Source organism: Oryza sativa, chromosome 6, assembly GCF_034140825.1.
Source record: "Oryza sativa Japonica Group chromosome 6, ASM3414082v1".
NCBI classification, from domain to species: domain Eukaryota; kingdom Viridiplantae; phylum Streptophyta; class Magnoliopsida; order Poales; family Poaceae; genus Oryza; species Oryza sativa.
The window spans coordinates 28,911,420-28,931,738 of record NC_089040.1 but is presented as its reverse complement, the minus strand read 5'-3'; the positions used below and the strand labels follow the sequence as shown (position 1 = coordinate 28,931,738).

At 45.0% G+C, this 20,319-nt stretch overlaps 2 protein-coding genes across 6 annotated transcripts; both read left to right on the top strand.

Moving 5' to 3' along the window:
* The first annotated feature begins 203 nt into the window (after positions 1-203).
* Positions 204-6,007, top strand: LOC9267339 (metal transporter Nramp3-like). Of its 2 annotated transcripts, none has more exons than NM_001424232.1 (14): positions 204-376; positions 1,200-1,367; positions 1,722-1,800; positions 1,883-1,923; positions 2,083-2,161; positions 2,267-2,371; positions 2,648-2,757; positions 3,035-3,216; positions 3,301-3,370; positions 3,612-3,785; positions 4,109-4,213; positions 4,755-4,886; positions 5,028-5,123; positions 5,209-6,007. In NM_001424232.1, the coding sequence occupies exons 2-14, from the start codon at positions 1,239-1,241 to the stop codon at positions 5,557-5,559; spliced, it is 1,653 nt and encodes a 550-aa protein (NP_001411161.1). In that variant the 5' UTR covers positions 204-376; positions 1,200-1,238; the 3' UTR covers positions 5,560-6,007. The 2 variants fall into 2 exon arrangements, with proteins under 2 accessions (NP_001411161.1, NP_001411162.1); NM_001424233.1 differs by having other exon boundaries at positions 204-457.
* A 1,294-nt stretch (positions 6,008-7,301) lies between these two features.
* Positions 7,302-19,907, top strand: LOC4341824 (probable alpha-glucosidase Os06g0675700). Of its 4 annotated transcripts, none has more exons than XM_066311179.1 (6): positions 7,302-7,562; positions 15,325-15,393; positions 17,139-17,800; positions 17,888-18,118; positions 18,202-18,842; positions 18,919-19,907. In XM_066311179.1, exons 1-6 carry the CDS (start codon positions 7,336-7,338, stop codon positions 19,813-19,815), a joined length of 2,727 nt encoding a protein of 908 aa, XP_066167276.1. In that variant the 5' UTR covers positions 7,302-7,335; the 3' UTR covers positions 19,816-19,907. The 4 variants fall into 4 exon arrangements, with proteins under 4 accessions (XP_066167276.1, XP_025881777.2, XP_015643119.1 ...); XM_015787633.3 differs by lacking the exon at positions 7,302-7,562 and adding an exon at positions 11,346-11,658; XM_026025992.2 differs by lacking the exon at positions 15,325-15,393.
* Positions 19,908-20,319: the final 412 nt, after the last annotated feature.

The following is a 20,319-nucleotide window of genomic DNA, read 5'->3' as shown; positions in this document are numbered from 1 at the left end:
TACGAGTTCAAACCAATCCAAACCGAGCTCACTGCTGGTCGATCCGATCCGAGTCACGAGCTTCGATTTTTTTTCCCACCCTTAGATCAGTGTAACACAGAAAGAAACAAATTTCTTCAACCTTTCTGGTCAACGCGTGCTCAGACTTTTTTTTGTGTTCTTCTCTTCTGACTTGTGGACCCAAATCTTCTGCTCCTTTTTACGTGGCCATCTCGAGAGCGCTCACTTCGCCACGACGTCAACCCTCTCTCGTCTCTCTTCTCCTAGCCGACGCGACGACGACGACGACGTCGTCGGTGTCGCCTCCGCGCGCGCGGCGCGCTGCTCCCCTGCACGCCGCCGCCGACCCACGGAGAGGACTCCCCACCCATCCCAGGTACGGCGCCTCGCCGCGTTCTCTTCTCCAGGTTCGCTTTGCAGAACTCCCTAACAAGAACCAGATCCAACCCGACCACCGGTAACTTCTCCAGCTCCCCATTTCCGATATTTTTATGGCTTGGATTAGCTTTAATTTGTGTAGTCCGTGGCGTGGGTTTAATCATGTCTGTGTTTGTGGATGTCTTACGTTGATGGGAATGGGATGACCTCATGTCACTCATCTCCATTCTTTTGTATTTCCCTCTTTCATGTTCCCTGATTCTGTTTTCGTTGCGTGTCAGTGAGCCGTGACCCTGGGAAACACGATGTTCGTTGCTCTGTCGCTCTCTTGCCTGATTCTCCTTGGCTGATTTGTTTGCTAGTGTATCGGATAAAGGCTGAAGCTTGCATTTCAATTAGTACCCACTGGCGATTTCTATATTCTTGATGCCCCGTTCATGATCACCGATTATAATGTCTTTACTTCCACACCGCCCAATTTGCTCTGACGAATATATCTTTCTGACCAAAGCAGATTTCCAGTGCCAATCTTTATGTACCTCAAGTCGCATCAATTGGTAGACTAGAGCAAGTTAGGCAGAATTGCTCTTCTTTTTCCCCCAAATGTACACAGTGCATCTTTCTTTAATCCATTGTTTGCTGGTCTTCTTGTTCCTGGACCTTATCTCCTCATGTTAGTGGCTGTGGTTGTTGCTATCCTGTTGGAAGCTTTTCTCATGTGTCTCCACTGGGTGTCATATTCTCGGTACTTAAGCAACTGAGACGGTGCCATTGCAAAGCGTACCTATAAATAAGTCCACACTCTTGCATTGTCTTTGCAGCTCCAAGTCTTGAGGGTTCTTGCATTGGGAGAGGGGGAGATGAGCGGCCCAATGCAACGCTCGTCGCAGCCACAGTTTATCTCTAGCGTCGAGCGGAACAATCAATCGAATGGTCCTGGCACTCCTCTTATTGACAGCATAGATGTTGATCAGATTGTTATTCCAGAGGTATGTTGTATGTGGGTTTTAGTTCTTGATTGGTTCTGAACATAGCACATGCCACAATGTTGCTAAATCAGTTGATATAGGTTATGAAAATAGCAAAACTGTCTCCATGCCAAGCATCCAAGATTTACAGTTAGGCCCATTCTTTTCTTTTTCAAGATAAACCTCCCATGTGCATCTGCTGTAGCAATGTGTACAATATGCAGTGTGTAGTTTCAAACCTGAAGTGCATGGGAGGTTAAAAATGGAAGGAAAGCACCAACCTAGTCAATTTGTTATGCTGTCTTTTTAAATATCTTGATATTTTTCACTTCAGGATGAAGAAACTAACTACTGGTTGTTATATGCTATTGGCAGAAAAATAGTTGGAAGAACCTATTTTCATACATAGGGCCCGGATTTCTTGTCTCTATTGCGTATATTGATCCTGGAAATTGTAAGATAGCTGGATTTGTTGTTCACTCCTATTAAATGAGTATTCACAGTGATCATGACCAAAAGAATCTCTCATCTTGCAGTTGAGACAGACCTACAGGCTGGAGCACAGTACAAATATGAGGTGCATTACTACTTCTCTTCTTTATAGCTACTTCTTTTATAGTACCTATCATATCTTCTTTCTCATAAAGCATGTGACCCTTGAAATTGAATGTATGCCATTCAGATATGTCATGCTTATCTTTAACAAAGAACCACAACCGTTTTCTTTTGTTGCCAGCTTCTTTGGATCATACTTATTGCGTCATGTGCTGCTCTTATAATTCAATCACTTGCAGCTAGGCTAGGAGTCGTGACTGGTCAGTATCATGAGCCTTGCGACACCTGTCTTTGTTTAATGGAGTATCGTTATTTCCTTTCACATGGACACTGCTAATCATTAGTTAAGCTTTTCCATATGATAGGGAAGCACCTGGCCGAGCATTGCAGAGCTGAATATCCAAAGGCTACAAATTTCATATTATGGATTCTTGCGGAACTAGCTGTAGTTGCATGCGACATTCCTGAAGGTACCAGAGTGTAAAATTTTGAGCTTCTGTTGCATGACTTGCGTTTTGCATTTAATGAGTTGCAGATCTAATTGAAGTATAAAGTTCAGCTGTTTCATGATATTGCAGACAGTGTTATACTAGTCCTAAAGCAAATCTGAATTGAAAATAGCAATTTGTGATGTGGAACCATTCAATTTGTGATAGGGAAAATAACAAGACATCTGCAACTATATGCTTCATATTGCATCTACCCACTATACCTAACCAGCCTCCATGGTTGCTTGTTCTTTTCAGTAATTGGAACTGCTTTTGCTTTGAACATGCTCTTTAAAATCCCTGTGTGGTGTGGTGTTCTGATAACTGGACTCAGCACTCTGATGCTACTGTTACTACAACAATATGGGGTAAGAACATGTCCTGATTTTATTTCACAGTATTTGGGACCAGTTAATATTTTCCCTTAAATTTCAATGCCAAAGAAAAATTTAGCCTTTCCTTTTACTTGAAATATCGATACAGTATGATACTTGCCACTGCCATATAGCAGCACACTACTTAGAGGATCCTTGTCAGCACAAATTTTGAAGATCACTAACACAATTGCATTAGTTAACAGACAGTGTTTTGCATTTGTCTGGTTCGTGTAGTTGCTCATATCACATATGATTTGTTTTTGTGCAGGTCCGTAAACTGGAATTTCTGATAGCTATTCTGGTGTCATTAATAGCAACTTGTTTCTTAGTTGAGCTTGGGTATTCTAAACCAAATTCTTCAGAAGTTGTGAGGGGCCTTTTTGTTCCTGAACTTAAAGGGAATGGAGCCACAGGTCTTGCTATCTCACTACTTGGTGCTATGGTGATGCCGTGAGCTTCCTGTCCACCCCTTTTGTCCCAAACATATCTTTAACTTTCGACAAAAACATTTTCCATGTATTATTCTTATTACAGGCATAATCTTTTTCTCCACTCAGCATTGGTACTATCAAGAAAAGTGCCACGGTCAGTTCATGGGATCAAAGTAATGTCCAACTTCCTTTATTGTATCCATTTATTGTTATTGTGATTTTGATCTTAATTACTATCCTTCATGTGCCTGAATTTATATTTTCTGTTCTATCCTGAAATTTTGTATATACAGTTTGAGTGTGTCCAGTCACATGCTAAATATTATCTAAGAAATATTGGCATGCAGATGACATAAAAATAACATCGTCGTGATTAAATAATTAATTTATTTCGACCAATTCACCTTCTTGCAGGAGGCATGTAGATTCTATATGATTGAAAGTGCATTTGCCCTCACGATAGCGTTCCTCATTAACATATCTATCATATCTGTTAGTGGTGCTGTCTGCGGGTCAGATAATTTGAGTCCTGAAGACCAGATGAATTGCAGTGATCTTGATCTTAACAAAGCTTCGTTTTTGTTAAAGGTTGGTCAACAGTTTTGTGGTATTCATATTATTGTATTTGAAATTATAGGATAGACTGTTCATTTTGAGTTAGAAAATATTTATGGTTTTGTTATAGACAGCGTTATATGTATCATGTGATAAGTTGGACATATGCACCTAACTGATTTATGAGATCTTATTATTTGACAAAAACACCTTATGAACCTTATGTCTTCTTTCGAAGGTTCCTATGTTACTGCTTTTTCCATGTAAATTGTGCAGAAACAATTCTGAAATTATCTTTGTCAATTTCTGTATTGTAATTTATAATCTGATCCATATTATTTTATATGTTGTTATAGAATGTCCTCGGAAACTGGAGCTCAAAGTTATTTGCAGTAGCCTTGTTGGCGTCTGGCCAGAGTTCTACAATTACAGGAACTTATGCGGGACAATATGTCATGCAGGTTATGCACATCTTGTACTGAAGTCCTAACTTTCAACTAGGAATTTTAGTGGTAGACCAATATCTTGTTGTATAATTACCCACGGAGGTATTCATAGTTATACATATAATCACTAGGAATTTTAGTTGAGCTTTTTAAAGTTATAAAATTGTAAATAAATTATAAAATTAGGTTTGAATGTCTGCCAGCATTGCTACTTTGGTAGAACTAGTTTTTCCTGTTGAATCAAGTTGCAAAACAATGCAAGGAAATACGGAGATTGGGGCGCAACCATAGACATTTGCAGCTTAATCATGGTCAATTAGGTTGTGGAAAAAAATGGATAGAGGCGATAGGTAGCTTAGGGCACTACCTTTTGCCCAGTGTCCCACATCATGCCAATATAGGTTGCTGCTTCCTTGCATATTTCTAAATGTTCAACCAAGATAGTCTTACTCTTTACTCTTCATTGTTCTTTTTGGCCTGTAAAGGAAAATCAGTATTTCCAGATGTATGAAATGTAATCTTCTAGGGGCTGACATTTACTGATTTCTTCATTTAGGGGTTTCTAGATCTTCGGATGACACCCTGGATACGGAACCTTCTAACTAGGTCCTTGGCAATTCTGCCAAGTCTGATTGTTTCGATAATTGGAGGTTCCTCAGCAGCTGGACAGTTGATTATCATTGCATCGGTAATTGCTAAAATTTACTATTTCAAAGTATAATACATTCATCCTTCTGATAATCTATAATGAACTTCAATGCACATGAGAATTAAATTGCTCCATCCCATATGTCAACTTTTAACTAATGCCTTACTTTATTATGCACAGATGATACTGTCATTTGAGCTTCCTTTTGCTCTAGTTCCACTCCTAAAATTCACAAGCAGCAGGACAAAAATGGGGCAGCACACAAATTCAAAAGCCGTAAGTTGTTTTCCCTAGAATACATAAATATATAGCAGCAATGCCACTATGACACATCTGAAATGTTTTTTTTTCCTGAATGCAGATTTCTGTGATAACATGGGGAATTGGTTCGTTTATCGTTGTCATCAACACCTACTTCCTGATAACAAGCTTTGTCAAGCTGCTTCTCCACAACGGTCTATCGACTGTATCCCAAGTATTCTCCGGGATATTCGGTTTCCTGGGGATGCTCATATACATGGCTGCAATTCTCTACCTCGTTTTCCGGAAGAACAGGAAAGCTACCCTGCCATTGCTGGAGGGCGATTCGACGGTCCGCATAGTAGGTCGCGACACGGCCACTGAAGGAGAAGGTTCTCTTGGCCATCTGCCCCGGGAGGACATCTCCAGCATGCAGCTTCCTCAGCAGCGAACTGCTTCTGATCTCGATTAGAAAGATGGCATACAAATACTCAAATCAATCACCAAAGAAATATACCACTGATGATAATCATGCAGCTAGTAGCTACCTACATAGCCCAAAGAGTTAGCCAGCTGATCCCTCAGGTATTCACCTGGATCATCCTAGTGAATACTGCATACTACTAATTCCACATATATAGTGACAATAATTTTGTCTTGATATCTGGTACTGCCGATTGTACACGATGGTTAGCTAACTGTGATCCTGTGACACCAAAGCTTCTTACTTAGAATCTTATACATTTCGAATATATGTCCTCTTGTGCACATGCTAAATTTTCAGGAATAGCAGCAGTGCACTGGCTCATGTCATTGGATATCATCAAAATGCCATATCTATTGAACAATCCTAAGCTCCGATTGAATTTTCCTCTCCTGTACTCAATCCAATTTTTAATGTCTAACGCTGTTTAACTTGGATATACGTATGATCATTTATCTTATTTAAATTGTCCCTTAATTTTTTTATACAAATATGAAAAATATACAAGGTATTAGTTTTAGTGATAAAATAATTCATAAGAAAGTAAATGATAGTTATGTTACTTTTTTTTAATAAATTGAATGGTCAAATATTAGTCAACGTTGTCAACCATTAATAACAGGAGGAAGAGTAGTATAACCGTCACCTGATCTCGGTGTCCTTGAAAGACTTAAACCGGTGACTGTTATAAGGGTGTAATTAGCTACCTCGCAAATTCACTTATAAATCAAACGAAGATGTTATAAGTGGATTTATGAGTTAGCCATTTACACCATTTGTGACTGCCCGCAGCGACGATTAAGGGTGTAAGTAGCTACCTCACCAATTCACTTATAAATCAAAATAAGACGTTATAATTGAATTCACGGGTTTTTTTTTTTAACGAATCGGCGAGCCGCCAATTTCATTGAACAGATAAGGAGTAAATTGTACAGTGTAAAAGGCAAAAACTGAGGACCTTAGGCCCGAGCTAGCTAAGTTACAAGCCAATCTCCCATATGTCTTGCGCTTGACAAGGCTCATGTTCTTGCCTCCTCTTTAATTTTTGCCAGTATACTGCTCGATGAAAGCTTTTTTGGTTGGAACATTCCACGGTTTCTTTCGTTCCACCCTTTGTGATTGCTAGCGGGCTGGCGGAATTTACAACAAAGGCCGGGTTTAGTTCCCCAAATTTTTTTTCCAAAACATCACATCGAATCTTTGGACACATGCCTGGAGCATTAAATATAGATTAAAAAACTAATTGCACAATTAGGGGGAAATCACGAGACGAATCTTTTGAGCCTAATTAGTCCATGATTAGTTATAAGTGCTATAGTAACCTACATGTGCTAATGACAGATTAATTAGGCTTAAAAGATTTGCCTCGCGTTTTCCAGGCGAGTTATGAAATTAGTTTTTTTCATTCGTGTCCGAAAACTCCTTCCGACATCCGGTCAAACATCCGATGTGATACCCAAAAATTTTATTTTCGCTAACTAAACAGGCCCTTTGGTCACGGAATGGCAGATGGATCTTGGGTATCTTATCATGAACGCCTCTCGAGGCAGTACAGCCTAGCTAATTGCCAATCATCTACGCTCTCGTCATCGTCGTCGTCGCGATGGGACACCGGGACCAACCAAACCAGCCATGTCGCCGCGCGTCAGAAACGGCCAAATCACCGGTCCATTCCCGCGGCGGAGGATCGCCGTAATAAGAAGGGCATCCATGGCGACGTTGACGGGTTCAGTAGCTGCCTCTCCCTCCGTCGTCTCCGACGCGATGGCGACGAGAGCTCGGCCATTGCTGCTGTGCCTGTGTCTCTGCTTCGCTTCTTCGTGCTTGAGCTCGGCCGTTGATGCTGCTGCAGCTGCCGGCAATGGCTACCGGACAACGGCGTTCCTGGTGGACGACGAAGGGAGGCGGCTCCGTGCCGAGCTCGTCGCCGGCGGCGGCGGCGGGAACACGGCGTACGGCGGCGACGTGCAGAGGCTAGATGTGTATGCCAGGTGCGCACGTCCACTTCTTAGCTTTTTTTTTTTACCGCAAATTGTTTTGGTTTTTCTTTTTTTGGCTGAATTGCTCTGCAAAGTTGGCGAAAATAATTCTGTAGATTCCTATCGATTTTTCACATTTTTGGCACGCATTGCAAAGTACTATCAATCAGTTTTGAAGGGCCTGACTGTACGCATCGACTCATACTGAACTGTTTGCCAGTTGAGAGGTCACTAGCTTGAATTTTTTTTATTATTTAGACATTTCTAATAATTTTAATAATACACTTCCCCTTGAATTTATTTTCAAAAAATAGACTTTTGGCTGCACCAGTGATGGCTAAAGAAGGATACCACCCCAGTGGTTGTGGCGTGACAGTTGATGCCATCGTGGCAGTCATCGGATGGACTTGGCTGTGTTCTCTGATTCTCTCCCATGGGTTCTCAACCCATTTTCTCTCGTTTTCCGTGTGCACGGCACGATTTTCAAACTGCTAAACGGTACGTGTTTCGAGAAAAGTTTTACACAGTAAAATTGATTTTAAAAATCATATTAATCTATTTTCAAGTTTTTTATAGCTAATACTTAATTAATCACGTGTTAATTATCGCTCCGTTTTCCGTGCGGACTTGCAGGGGAGGGTTTCCAACCCCTCCAAAAGAAGTATGGCGAGGACAGTAGTGAACCCTGGCATCCCTCACTCCAGTTTTCTCTCTTCACAGCTTGTACAAACATTTTTATTTTTTTTGAGTTCAATTTTCAACTTAATACTTTGTCTCAAAATATAAGGTGCCTATAATTTTTTTAACGCAAATTAGTTATAAAGCACCACAAGTTCACGTTTTTGTTAAGAATTTAAAAAGTCGATATTTATAACTTTTGAATAATAATTAAATTAATAATGAATGTTTAGTGCACGTGATACTATTATATTTATATTTCAAAATACTTAATATGAAAAACATATATACTCATGTTATATTTTAGAATAAACAGAGTATTAATTAATTAAGAGTGAATTGCACTTTAGGCCACCTTTTATTACTGAAGTTGTATTTGTGACCACTTTATATTTAATCTTTTCAATTTGGACTAGTTATTTTTTTATCAATCTTTTCAATTTACACCACTCTAACGTTTTCGTCTAGCCACATCCAATCTTTAATCCGGCAAAGATGCGAGCTACACGTAAAGATGCCAATGTGCTTGAGATTGTTGATGTGCTCACGAAGAGAGTTTGCATGCATGGTCTAAAATGCAGAAATAGCGAAAATACCTAGTTCAAAGTAAAAAAAAAATGGATGGAGGGTAGTCCAAAGTAAAATTTCTGGTAATTAAAATAACTCAAAGTGTCTCTTAATTAATTATGCTCTAATTATCCGGATAATGAGCTGCACTTTGGGGCAGCTGAGAAACTATATTGCCAACTAACCGGACATGTATTAAATTTCCACGAGTCTATAGCCAATTGTTTTATGACATTATTCTTCGACATGACCCTCCTGATCTTGCCCATTGTGTCATTGACCCCATTATTCGCCTTTAGTAGAGCAAGGTCGATCAACTTGTCCAAATTAAACGCTACATCACCTTTATTAGTAGCATGGTCACACGTATTATTCCAACTAGCTGATTGTCCAAAATCCAGACACCACACCAGTACAATGCTCTAGTGCATTACAGCAATTTGTGCAAAATATGCTCTGCACTTTCTTGTCCCATGCTTGTAGGTGTAACGTACAAATCTTCAGATGCAAAGGTATAGTAGTATATAAGCTAAGAATAATGGATAACCCTGGAAAAAAGCAAAAGGTTAGATTAGAAGACGTTTTGACATCCAAAAGCAGAAAGCCAAAAAGATCCATCACGAACTTAATAGAAAACTAACCAATTATTGGCGTATCTAGAGGTACACGCAAACAGGAGTATCTTACTTCTTCCCTTTTGTTGTGTTTCCAGCGTTTTCTCTTCTTCCTGGACCTGTTCCCCCGGGCCTGCAAGCGATAAGATGTAATACCTCCTTTAGGTTATAAAACTTTCTAACATTGCTCGTATTCATATAGATGTTAATTAATCCAGGCACACATATATGTCTAGATTTGTTAACATATATATAAGTGTAGACAATGCTAGAAAATATTATAATATGAAACGGAGGAAGTACTATTTAGGCAAAGATCAGATTCTTTCAATAAAAAAACAATTAAATGGATCAGATGAAGCAATGATTGATAGTATTATATAAGAAAAAGATAAACAAAAACAAATTAATTTAAAGAAGAGTAGAAAGAAGAGTAGAAATTGTGGTATCACAAATGCTGGTGTGTAATTTAGACATTTACTGTAATTGTTCCTAGATTTCAAATTTATTCTAAAATGTAGTTATTTCTCTACCTACCTCCAAATTATCTTAGCCAATTCCAACAATCTCATATTTAATTTTCTCATCTATGTTTTTTTTTGAAAAAATCTCGTGAAATATCTCTAGAGAAATGCTTGTAATTTAGGAATGGAGGAAATATCTTATAAATAGTTCAAACGAATCATTTTTCTTGTTCTGGCGGTGCAATCACATCAAATGTGTACAACGGGGAGCTATTTGTTGGTAATTCAGATGCTATGCTGATCGATCTTTTTTGTAAACATAGCCGCAATATATACATTAAAAAATGAGTCAGCAACTCAATAATTTTGGTAGAGTGATTGGCAACTGCTACACAATAAGAAATGTCCAGGGGTCTTCCGGCTAAATCCACAAGATGATGGGCTAGCTAGCCTGGTTCAAAGACTTGCTCCTTTTAATTATTTGATATTAGGTCATTTCTTAATATTTATGTTTTTTTTGCAACCGCTGCGCAACGCAACTGTGTGTTAAATGAAAGCACATATGGGGCTTGATTTGTATTTTTGTTGCTTGCCTAGAAAAAAAAAGATTGTTTTGTTCACGTGACACACGAGTGCATCATGTTAAGCTGGCATGACTTTCAACTTAATTAGCGGCGAATAGTCGTGACACGTATTTTGTGAGATAAATCTCTTTCTTCGAACAGCTTATAAGATGATGTGTGACTAAAGTTACATTCACCTTTATCATCAAATATCATTGTTGCACTTATTCATATCATTATCTAAATCTCTTATTAGTAAATAAAAAATCATTTATGAGTAAACTACGATAAAAATATATAAAAAAATAAATTTTAAAATTTAAATTTAATTTATAAGCATATGTATAAGCGGAACAACGAGACTCTATATCACCATTATATTTTTACCCTTTACGAAACTATTGTTGTCTGTTTCTATCATTCAGCTGCGGGCCCAGGAATCTCAAACCATGCTGGTTCCAACTCCAAAAAGCACACGCCCTTTTTCCACTCCAGAAAGAAAGATCAAAAGAAACCATTAAAGAAAAAAAAAACAAGACAAAGATCAAAAGAAACACATGGCGTATCATCTCTGATGTGATTAAGAAAAAAAGTGTTTAGAAACAAATCAGAAGGTATTATGATCTTCTGAAAACGGCCAAAAGAAAAGATCAAAAGTTCAGTCTAATAAGCCTTGCACGCAGTAGATTTCTTCCTCTCCAGTTCATCACCTCCCCGGGAAGAAAAAAAAGAAAAAGAGAGAGAAAAAAGCGCGGGAGATTAATTGCGTTACATATCTCGATTCTTTTCAGCTCTCGTGTTTCAGACACGATCGAAATTGGCCAGCACCGACAAATCGCTCTCGTTGCGATTGTTGCGAGATTTGACTCGAGCGAGCTGTATTTAATTAGCTCCTCGTCTTGTTCTGCTAAGCTACTACTAGTACCTAGCTTAATTAGCTCGTAGCCACCATTGGCGAAATCGCGAGAGCTATAGACTTTTTGTCTCTGACGGCGATGATGGGCTCGCCGCCGGCGCCGCCGGCGCGTCGTCTTGGCGCTCTCGCCGTCTTCTTGCTCGCTCTCTTCCTCGCCGCGCCGTGGGGCGTCGACTGCGGGTACAACGTCGCGTCGGTGGCCGGGTCGAAGAACCGGCTGAGGGCGCGGCTGGAGCTCGCCGGCGGCGGCGGCGGCGCGGCGCCGGAGCTCGGCCCCGACGTGCGGCGGCTCAGCCTGACAGCGAGGCAAGTATGATTAACCTTGCTTTTCAGCACTTATCTGAGATTTGCTAGGATCGATTGTTTAGTTCTTGAGCTCTCGAGGTTGATGCTTGATTGATCGTTAGCTACTTGATTATTAAGATAGATAGAGATGCTTAATTTGATCATCCACGTAGATAAACATAATCTGGGCTGCTTTCTTGGGGTTAGTTGGATTACTGTGGTTTCTTCAAGCCGAGGTAGTATTTTTTTTTAAAAAAAATATGTATTATAAATTCGCTCAAGCAGAGCTGCAGAGGGAGTTATTGAGACGTTGATTGATTTGATTATACTAGAATAGGACAACGTACCGAATGGAGTTGTAGTTAAGTCATCAGGAAGATAAGTACAGATTATATAATAACCAAGAAAGTCTAAAGGACTGATGAAGTGATGAAATAAATGGCAAAATATTTTAGAAAACTTTTAAAAAAAGATTAAAAAAGGAAAAATCCTAATACCCCCTACAACTCACTAGTGTTCTATTTTCTCCCTTAAAACTCAATTTCATATATACAAACCCCTTTGCAACTTAATTTCATACGCAAACCCCTTCGACTCGTTTTATTGATACCTACAGTTGGATCGTACAAATAGGGAGAAATCACTGAAAAAGGAATATGGGGAAGCTAGAAGATAATTGACTTGTGTAGATTTTTATGTACGAAATTAATTTAAGGGGAAAGTAAAAATACATAAGAGCAGGTTTAATAATAGTATAGTCTTCTACCGGCGATAATTTTCTCCAGGTCATATTAGAGCAGGTACAATAGCAGGCTATAAGCCAGCTGCAAACATATTTTAAACAGATAAATAAGGAGAGAGAAAAGCAGCGGGCTACATATTCGTAGCCAGCTGTAGCACGGACTCCAAGACGCAATGTGTGTATGACAGGTGAGACCATGTATTAATAATGTAGTATGTAACTATTGTATAAATGAGCTATTAAATTGGCTATAGGTGAATTAGAGTTAGTAGTTGGCTATACTATTAAACTTGCTCTTATAGCCAGTGAAACACACTAGATTAGCTATAACATGATGGGTCCCACAATAATGTTTTGTTTTTTTTATACCCATTAGCTCTCTCTCCCGAGTGCTTTTCTTGTTGGGTTTGGTGAGGTTAGCATGCATGCACAGAGCCTATTTTGGTTTCTGTGTGTAGCCCCGCTACAAATTAATCGCCCATTTCATCCTTTCTCTCCCATTAATCGTCTGTGGCTGTGTTTAGTTCATGATAAAATTAAAAGTTTGGTTAAAATTAGAATGATGTGATGAAAAAGTTAGAAGTTTGTGTGTGTGAAAGTTTTGATGTGATGAAAAAATTGAAAGTTTGAAGAAAAACTTTGAAACTAAACACAGCCACAATTGATGTGGAGCTTTTGCAGTCTGCTGATATCACCTTGTTGTATCTGTTCTAAGAGCAAGTTAATAGAGCCGCCGGTTGCCAGTTGCAAAATAATACACCTCAGCAAAAGTAAATAAAAAGAAGAAATACTACTTAAGCTAATCATAGTTACTTTTAATATTTTATTCAACTAACTGTGCGCATCACTCGGCTTAGCTCCATCCAATTGGCTGGCCATGCCCTCCCACTTGTGGGCCCCACCACTTTGCGTTGGAGGCTGTGCTAGAGCTAGCGCTAACTGAAGGGGAAACTGTTTTAAACACTCGGGTGGACGTCCATCCGTTTCTTGCATGTCATCTAAATAGTTATAAAAAAATTTCAAACAAATTGACATGATAGATTAATATGTAATATATCATTTCACAAACATGCAAGTCGAAATTCGACTTCTACAAGTTGTAACAAAAACAATAAATTTAACTGTGAATATACGTATACTAGTTAGAGTTTGATTTGTTATTTTCGTTACAACTTGTAGAAGTCAAATTTGAACTTGCATGTTTGTGAAGTGATATATTATATATTAACCTATCTTGTGATTTTTTTTGAAATTTTTTCATAATCATTTAGGTGGCATGCAAGAAACGGGTGGACGTCCACCCGAGAAATTAGAATCCATCCTTGTCACGCCCTGAAGTTCCCCTCCCTTGCTCTAAATTCATAAAATAAATCGTCCGAAGTAATTGTTTAATTTAACCTAGAGATGAATCCCTAATTAATAAATGCAAATAATAATCGGAATCGACATGTGGAATTTTTCTTGGATTCTACATGTCAAAATATGCTAACACGATTTTTAGTGGAATTTTCAGAGCCTTGGAAATAATTTTAACCAATTAAAATGAGCAAAGGGCAATATTAAATCCCTGGAAAAATCCTTTCTTCTTTTTCTTTTTCTTTTTCCTCCTTTTTCCTCTCTTCTTGGGCCGTCGGCCCAGTCCATTCGCCTCCCGCGCCGACCTTCCCTCGGCTGGGCCGGCCCAAGCCGGCTCCTCCCTCCTCCCTAACCCCTCCGGGTCATCGACAGGTGGGGCCCACCTGTCGGCCCCTTCTTCCACCTCCCGCCGCCGCTCCCCAAGCCGGCAACCGCCGAGCCGCCCACGCCGCCCACCTCCCCCGCCTTCCGCGCCCCACTCCGCGCCCCGCGCCCACGTCGCCGCCCACCATCCCCACTCCTCCCACTCGCGCGTGCACCCCGCAACGGAGGGATTCGAATTCGAATCTCTCTCTCTCTCTCTTTCTCTCCATTCCCCACGTCGGCGAGAAATCCGGCCGCCTCCCGGCCTCGTCCGCCCCTCCCGAGCCCATATAAACCATCCCTCCACTCCCCTCCACCTTTTCCTCTTTCCACCGCTCCCTCCCGTGCCCTCTATCGCTCCCGCCGCCACCGCCTTTTCCACTCCTCCGGTCGCCGCTCGCTGCCGCTGGAGCCGCCGCCGAGCCAATCTGCCGCCGCCATTAGCTTCGCCGCCGCCAAAGCTACCCCAGCCGCCGCATCCCCATCCAATCCCGCCGTCGGGGCCCGCTTCTCCCCGCGCGCCGGTGAGTACCACCATAGCCGCCGCCGTCGGCCATGGCTCTCGCTCGTCGTGGGCACCCTCTCTCCCTCTAACCTCTCACACTTCCTCTCTTAGGGTGTCCCGGAGCTCGGCCGCCGTTCGCCGTCACCCTCCGGTCGCTCACCATCGCCGTTTGCCGTCGTCTCCTCCCGCGCCGGCCGAACCCCGGTGAGAACTCCCTCTCTCTTCCTCCCGCGCGCGCCGCCGCTCCCCGCATGCGCGTCGCCGCGATGCACCGTCGCCCGCGTCGCCGGCCGCCGCCGTCGGTGGCCGCTTGCCGCCGCCGCCCTCGCCTTAACCGGCCGGCCGGCTTGAAGCCGAGCCGAGCCAGGCCGCCTTCCTCCTTTCCCCATGAGTCGCCGCCCGGTGGGCCCCACCTGCCAGTACCCCTCCCTCCACCTTGAGCCGCTGACCAGTGGGGCCCGCATGTCGGCGCCACCCCCACCCCTTGCTGACGTCAGTCCTGGGATGAATTATTGCGCAATAAATACATTAAGGCTTTTTCTTTATTAGTAAAAACACAGATAATCTTCTAAAAATCATAACTAATTCGTTCGAGCTCCGTTTAAGCCCATTCAAGTCTCAGTAAAACAAGAAAAATGTGTAGAATCCATTAAAAATGGTTTTGTTCCCTGTTTCAGTAGTCTTATAGCCTGTTTGCAATGTTTGCCTCGTATGTCGCTAGATTCCGGTTCCTCCGACGCTCCGGTGTACTTCGAAATAGTCGCCGAGGTTCCTCCAGCAGCAGAGCAAGGCAAGTCATGCTTGTCACTTGAACATGTTGATCCTATATTGCAAATGCTCTATGGTTTTCCTTCAAATATTACATTGTTTTATAATGTTTCTATGGGGTGTTTACCTATTGTCATAGCCATGCTATTGTTGTACCATGTCCCTTTGTCAGCTTGGGGGTTAAAACATGACTAGAGATTGGACTAGGGATTGCTTAGCCATGCTTAGTTCAACTAGTGCACAATAGGGAGAATCCTATTAATGTTTAGACTGTTGGTTCTAATGGTATTGTTGGATTAGCGCCACCGCTATGGTGTTGGTTAATTAAAATACACTACATGGTGAGCTGTGGGTGCATGATTTTGCTAGTCGTGCCCATGGCGATTAAGGACCGGTTCGCGGGATGCCCTGGAAGAACTTATCGTGCTTACCACAAGCCAGCGTGGGCAACGGCTGGGCTTGTAGTGTAGCTTTTCTCTAGCCGACGTACCCAGGCGAGGGTGGGCGTGATGGAGTTGGGTCGGCCGGGGTGTCCGGTTGATCGGCTTCCGGATTCACCGCGGCACGAAAGGGGGGTTGCCCGTTGCCTGCTGGGGACGGGGGCGAACCCTAAGGTGTGGTGCGATCGGTTAGAGAGGGTTATGCGAAGGGTCATGTCACGGCCTCTTTCCGGTATGTCGTGGTGGCATGTCGGCGCACGGGAACGTGTCGTGGGGCTGTGTCTTGTGGGTACAGTTGTATACCTCTGATCAGAGTAAAACTATTCGAATAGCCGTGCCCGCGGTTATGGGCGGTCGACCAGATTCACCGTGATTAGTCTCACCCCTAGTTTAGCTTAATTAACTGGTGTAGTTCAGGTGGTTGGTTGGGCCTGTTGCAACGTGGCGTAGCGTTGGACAGTGACTGGTTAATATTGCTTAATTACTACAACTGTTTTTACTGTTTTCAACTACTGGTTTTAAATGCCTGCTTTATGCAAATGAACCCCGTAGCCTCCTTTGGTTATATCCTGCATCATACTTCCTCTTCCGGTATGACTTGCTGAGTACAGTGGGTAGTACTCAGTCTTGCTCTTTTCCCTCACACCAGAGTTGAAGTTCTTCTCAGTTGGAGATGTCTTGAAGAGGTTGGTTTCGTCGCTGCCGTCAAGGGTTGCCTGTGGAATGGAATCGCCCGCTGTAGGAGTCAAGTCTTCAGGCTTAGCTCGCTTTTACCTTTTTCGCTGCGTTTGTAATCTTTTATATTTTTGTAAGACGTGGATCCGTATGTCAACAATTGTCGTTTGTGTACCCTGGCTGGTCCTGGACAGGGGTTTAATACACATTCAGCTTAGAAATTCTGGTTCGTGAATTTCTGGGCGTGACAATCCTCCTGACTGAAGCGCTCGCCTTTGCCTTTCCTAACCTTCTCTCCCTTCCATGTCAGCACTGATATAATATTTAAAGTCTTACCGCCTACTATTATACCTGCTCTAAGGAAGTATTTGGATTCTCGAGTGGAAGAAAGGTGAAAAAGCTTATCATAGAAGCGCCAGAATATTTTTGGGAAATAAAAAACCGAAAAAAAGAAAGGCTAAAACAGAAAAAGAATCGCAAAAACATCTCAAAAACTTGTTGCTCGATCACGGTGGGGACTCGATTCCGGAGGCGAGCGCTGCAAACTCGATTCCACAATCCATTAGGCCACGCGACCACTGCAAAATTGACCCTAATTACTATCTATAATCACCGTTATTTTATTATTTTATTTTTGGCTCGCTGGCGGCAGCCTGGAGACGGACAGCCGGCTACACGTCCGCATCACCGACGCCGACCACCCTCGATGGGAGGTGCCCCAGGACGTCATCCCGCGCCCCTCGCCGGACTCCTTCCTCGCCGCCACACGCCCAGGCGGCGGCCGCGTCCTCTCCACGGCGACCTCCGACCTCACCTTCGCCATCCACACCTCCCCGTTCCGCTTCACCGTCACCCGCCGCTCCACCGGTGACGTCCTCTTCGACACCACCCCAAACCTCGTCTTCAAGGATCGCTACCTCGAGCTCACCTCCTCGCTGCCGCCGCCCGGCCGCGCGTCGCTGTACGGCCTCGGCGAGCAGACCAAGCGCACGTTCCGGCTCCAGCGGAATGACACCTTCACGCTCTGGAACTCCGACATCGCCGCCGGCAACGTCGACCTCAACCTGTACGGCTCCCACCCCTTCTACATGGACGTGCGCTCCGGCGGCGGCGGCGGCGGCGGCGCGGCGCACGGCGTGCTCCTCCTTAACAGCAACGGCATGGACGTCATCTATGGCGGATCCTACGTCACCTACAAGGTGATCGGCGGCGTGCTGGATTTCTACTTCTTCGCCGGCCCGTCCCCTCTCGCCGTCGTCGACCAGTACACCCAGCTCATCGGCCGACCTGCCCCCATGCCGTACTGGTCATTCGGTAAGCTAGCTCTCTGTTTTGCTCTGCTTCTTCAGTTCTTCTTGCTTGATCTCGCCGCCGCCGACATTGTCGCGTTCGTCGTTGCAGGGTTCCACCAGTGCAGGTACGGGTACAAGAACGTGGCTGATCTTGAGGGCGTCGTCGCCGGCTACGCCAAGGCGAGGATCCCACTGGAGGTGATGTGGACGGACATCGATTACATGGACGCCTACAAGGACTTCACGCTTGATCCGGTGAACTTCCCGGCCGACCGGATGCGGCCGTTCGTCGACCGCCTCCACCGCAACGGCCAGAAGTTCGTCGTCATCATTGACCCAGGTACGTACACAAGCTCGATCGATCGCGTCAATGGCGAAATCTCGGTGATCGATGACGTCATCAATGGCGGGTTGTGTTTGTAGGGATCAACGTGAACACGACGTACGGGACGTTCGTCCGGGGAATGAAGCAGGACATCTTCTTGAAGTGGAACGGGAGCAACTACCTCGGCGTGGTGTGGCCGGGGAACGTCTACTTCCCGGACTTCCTCAACCCGCGCGCCGCCGAGTTCTGGGCGCGCGAGATCGCCGCGTTCCGGCGGACCCTCCCCGTCGACGGGCTGTGGGTCGACATGAACGAGATCTCCAACTTCGTCGACCCGCCGCCGCTCAACGCGATCGACGACCCGCCGTACCGCATCAACAACTCCGGCGTGCGCCGCCCCATCAACAACAAGACGGTGCCGGCCTCCGCCGTGCACTACGGCGGCGTGGCCGAGTACGACGCGCACAACCTCTTCGGCTTCCTCGAGGCGCGGGCCACGCACGACGCGCTGCTCCGTGACACCGGCCGCCGGCCGTTCGTGCTCAGCCGCTCCACGTTCGTCGGCTCCGGCAGGTACACCGCTCACTGGACCGGCGACAACGCCGCGACGTGGGAGGACCTCCACTACTCCATCAACACCATGCTCAGCTTCGGCCTCTTCGGCATCCCCATGATCGGCGCCGACATCTGCGGCTTCGGCGGCAACACCACCGAGGAGCTCTGCAGCCGCTGGATTCAGGTAACAAAACACGTCGAGCTCTCGTGTCCTCCATTAATGGCGTAAGTAAGTTTGAGCTTGATTTGTGCGTTTGAAGCTTGGCGCGTTCTACCCGTTCTCGAGGGATCACTCGGCGATCGGCACCGTCCGGCGAGAGCTGTACCTGTGGGAGTCGGTGGCGAGGTCGGCGAGGAAGGCGCTCGGCCTGCGCTACCGGCTGCTCCCCTACTTGTACACGCTCATGTACGAGGCGCACACCACCGGCGCGCCCATCGCGCGGCCGCTCTTCTTCTCCTACCCCGGCGACGTCGAGACGTACGGCATCGACAGGCAGTTCCTGCTCGGGCGCGGCGTGCTCGTGTCGCCGGTGCTCGAGCCGGGCGCGACCACCGTCACCGCCTACTTCCCGGCCGGACGGTGGTTCAGCCTCTACGACTTCTCCCTCGCCGTCGCCACGAAGACCGGCAAGCGCGTGACGCTGCCCGCGCCGGCGGACACGGTGAACGTGCACGTCGCCGGCGGGAACATCCTGACGCTGCAGCAGCCCGCGCTGACGTCGTCGCGCGTGCGCCAGAGCGTGGTCCACCTCCTGGTCGCGCTCGCCGACGACGGCACGGCCACCGGGGATCTCTTCCTGGACGACGGCGAGTCGCCGGAGATGGCCGGGCCACGGAGCAGGTGGAGCCAGATCAAATTCAGCGGCGCGACCGAGAGCGGCGGCGGCGTGGTCAGAGTGAGGTCGCATGTGGTGCACGACTCGTACGCGCCGAGCCGGACGATGGCCATCGGCAAGGTGGTGCTCATGGGGCTCCGGTCGGCGGCGCCGCCCAAGGGGTTCGCCGTTTATGCCAACGGCGTCCAGGTGAACGCGAGCACGGCGGTCGGCGGCGCCGCCGGGAGCCCGGAGAAGGGAGCGCTGGGCGTCGCGCACGTCAGCGGGCTGACGCTGGTCGTCGGGCAGGAGTTCGATCTCAAGGTCGTGATGACCTATTAATTAAGCCTTAGAATTCGAGCATTATTAATAGCTCATCTGAATAAAAATTGACGAAATTGAGTTGGAATAAATCGGCCTAAAATTGAGCATAATTCTTCTTGTTTTCCCCACAATTTGGAAACTTTTGCGGCTATCAGGCCCAACACCGTACTCTAACTGACGGCCCATTTAATACTCAGCCCAACTTGGGGCGACACCAATGTGCGCAACTGGACATCTTGTTCAGGCCGAGAAAAGCCCAATACTACAGTGAAACCGGGCTGACAAGGTTCAAATGGGCCGGAATTATCCAGAGAAGCTTTGCTGTTAGTTTTATTTTCTTCTTCTTTTTCCCCCCGACATGTTAGATCAAATAAATTTGAACTGAAAATTATCGCTTGTAGTAATAATGAAAAGAAAACGATTTTTTCTGTTGTGTGAGACCGACATCGCCTCGTAGATTGTCCTAACACATTGCTACTCCGATTGCTCCCTTTGGATTTTGACTCGACACCAAAGTGAAAT

Bases quoted from the DNA above. Each gene is read 5' to 3' on its own strand.
- LOC9267339 (NM_001424232.1), top strand. From the start codon at position 1,239: ATGAGCGGCCCAATGCAACGCTCGTCGCAGCCACAGTTTATCTCTAGC. The intron at 1,801-1,882 runs GTAAGATAGCTG...CTCATCTTGCAG, and splicing joins GTATATTGATCCTGGAAATT to TTGAGACAGACCTACAGGCT. The intron at 4,887-5,027 runs GTAATTGCTAAA...TATTATGCACAG, and splicing joins AGTTGATTATCATTGCATCG to ATGATACTGTCATTTGAGCT.
- LOC4341824 (XM_066311179.1), top strand. From the start codon at position 7,336: ATGGCGACGAGAGCTCGGCCATTGCTGCTGTGCCTGTGTCTCTGCTTC. The intron at 17,801-17,887 runs GTAAGCTAGCTC...TCGTCGTTGCAG, and splicing joins CATGCCGTACTGGTCATTCG to GGTTCCACCAGTGCAGGTAC. The intron at 18,119-18,201 runs GTACGTACACAA...TTGTGTTTGTAG, and splicing joins CGTCGTCATCATTGACCCAG to GGATCAACGTGAACACGACG.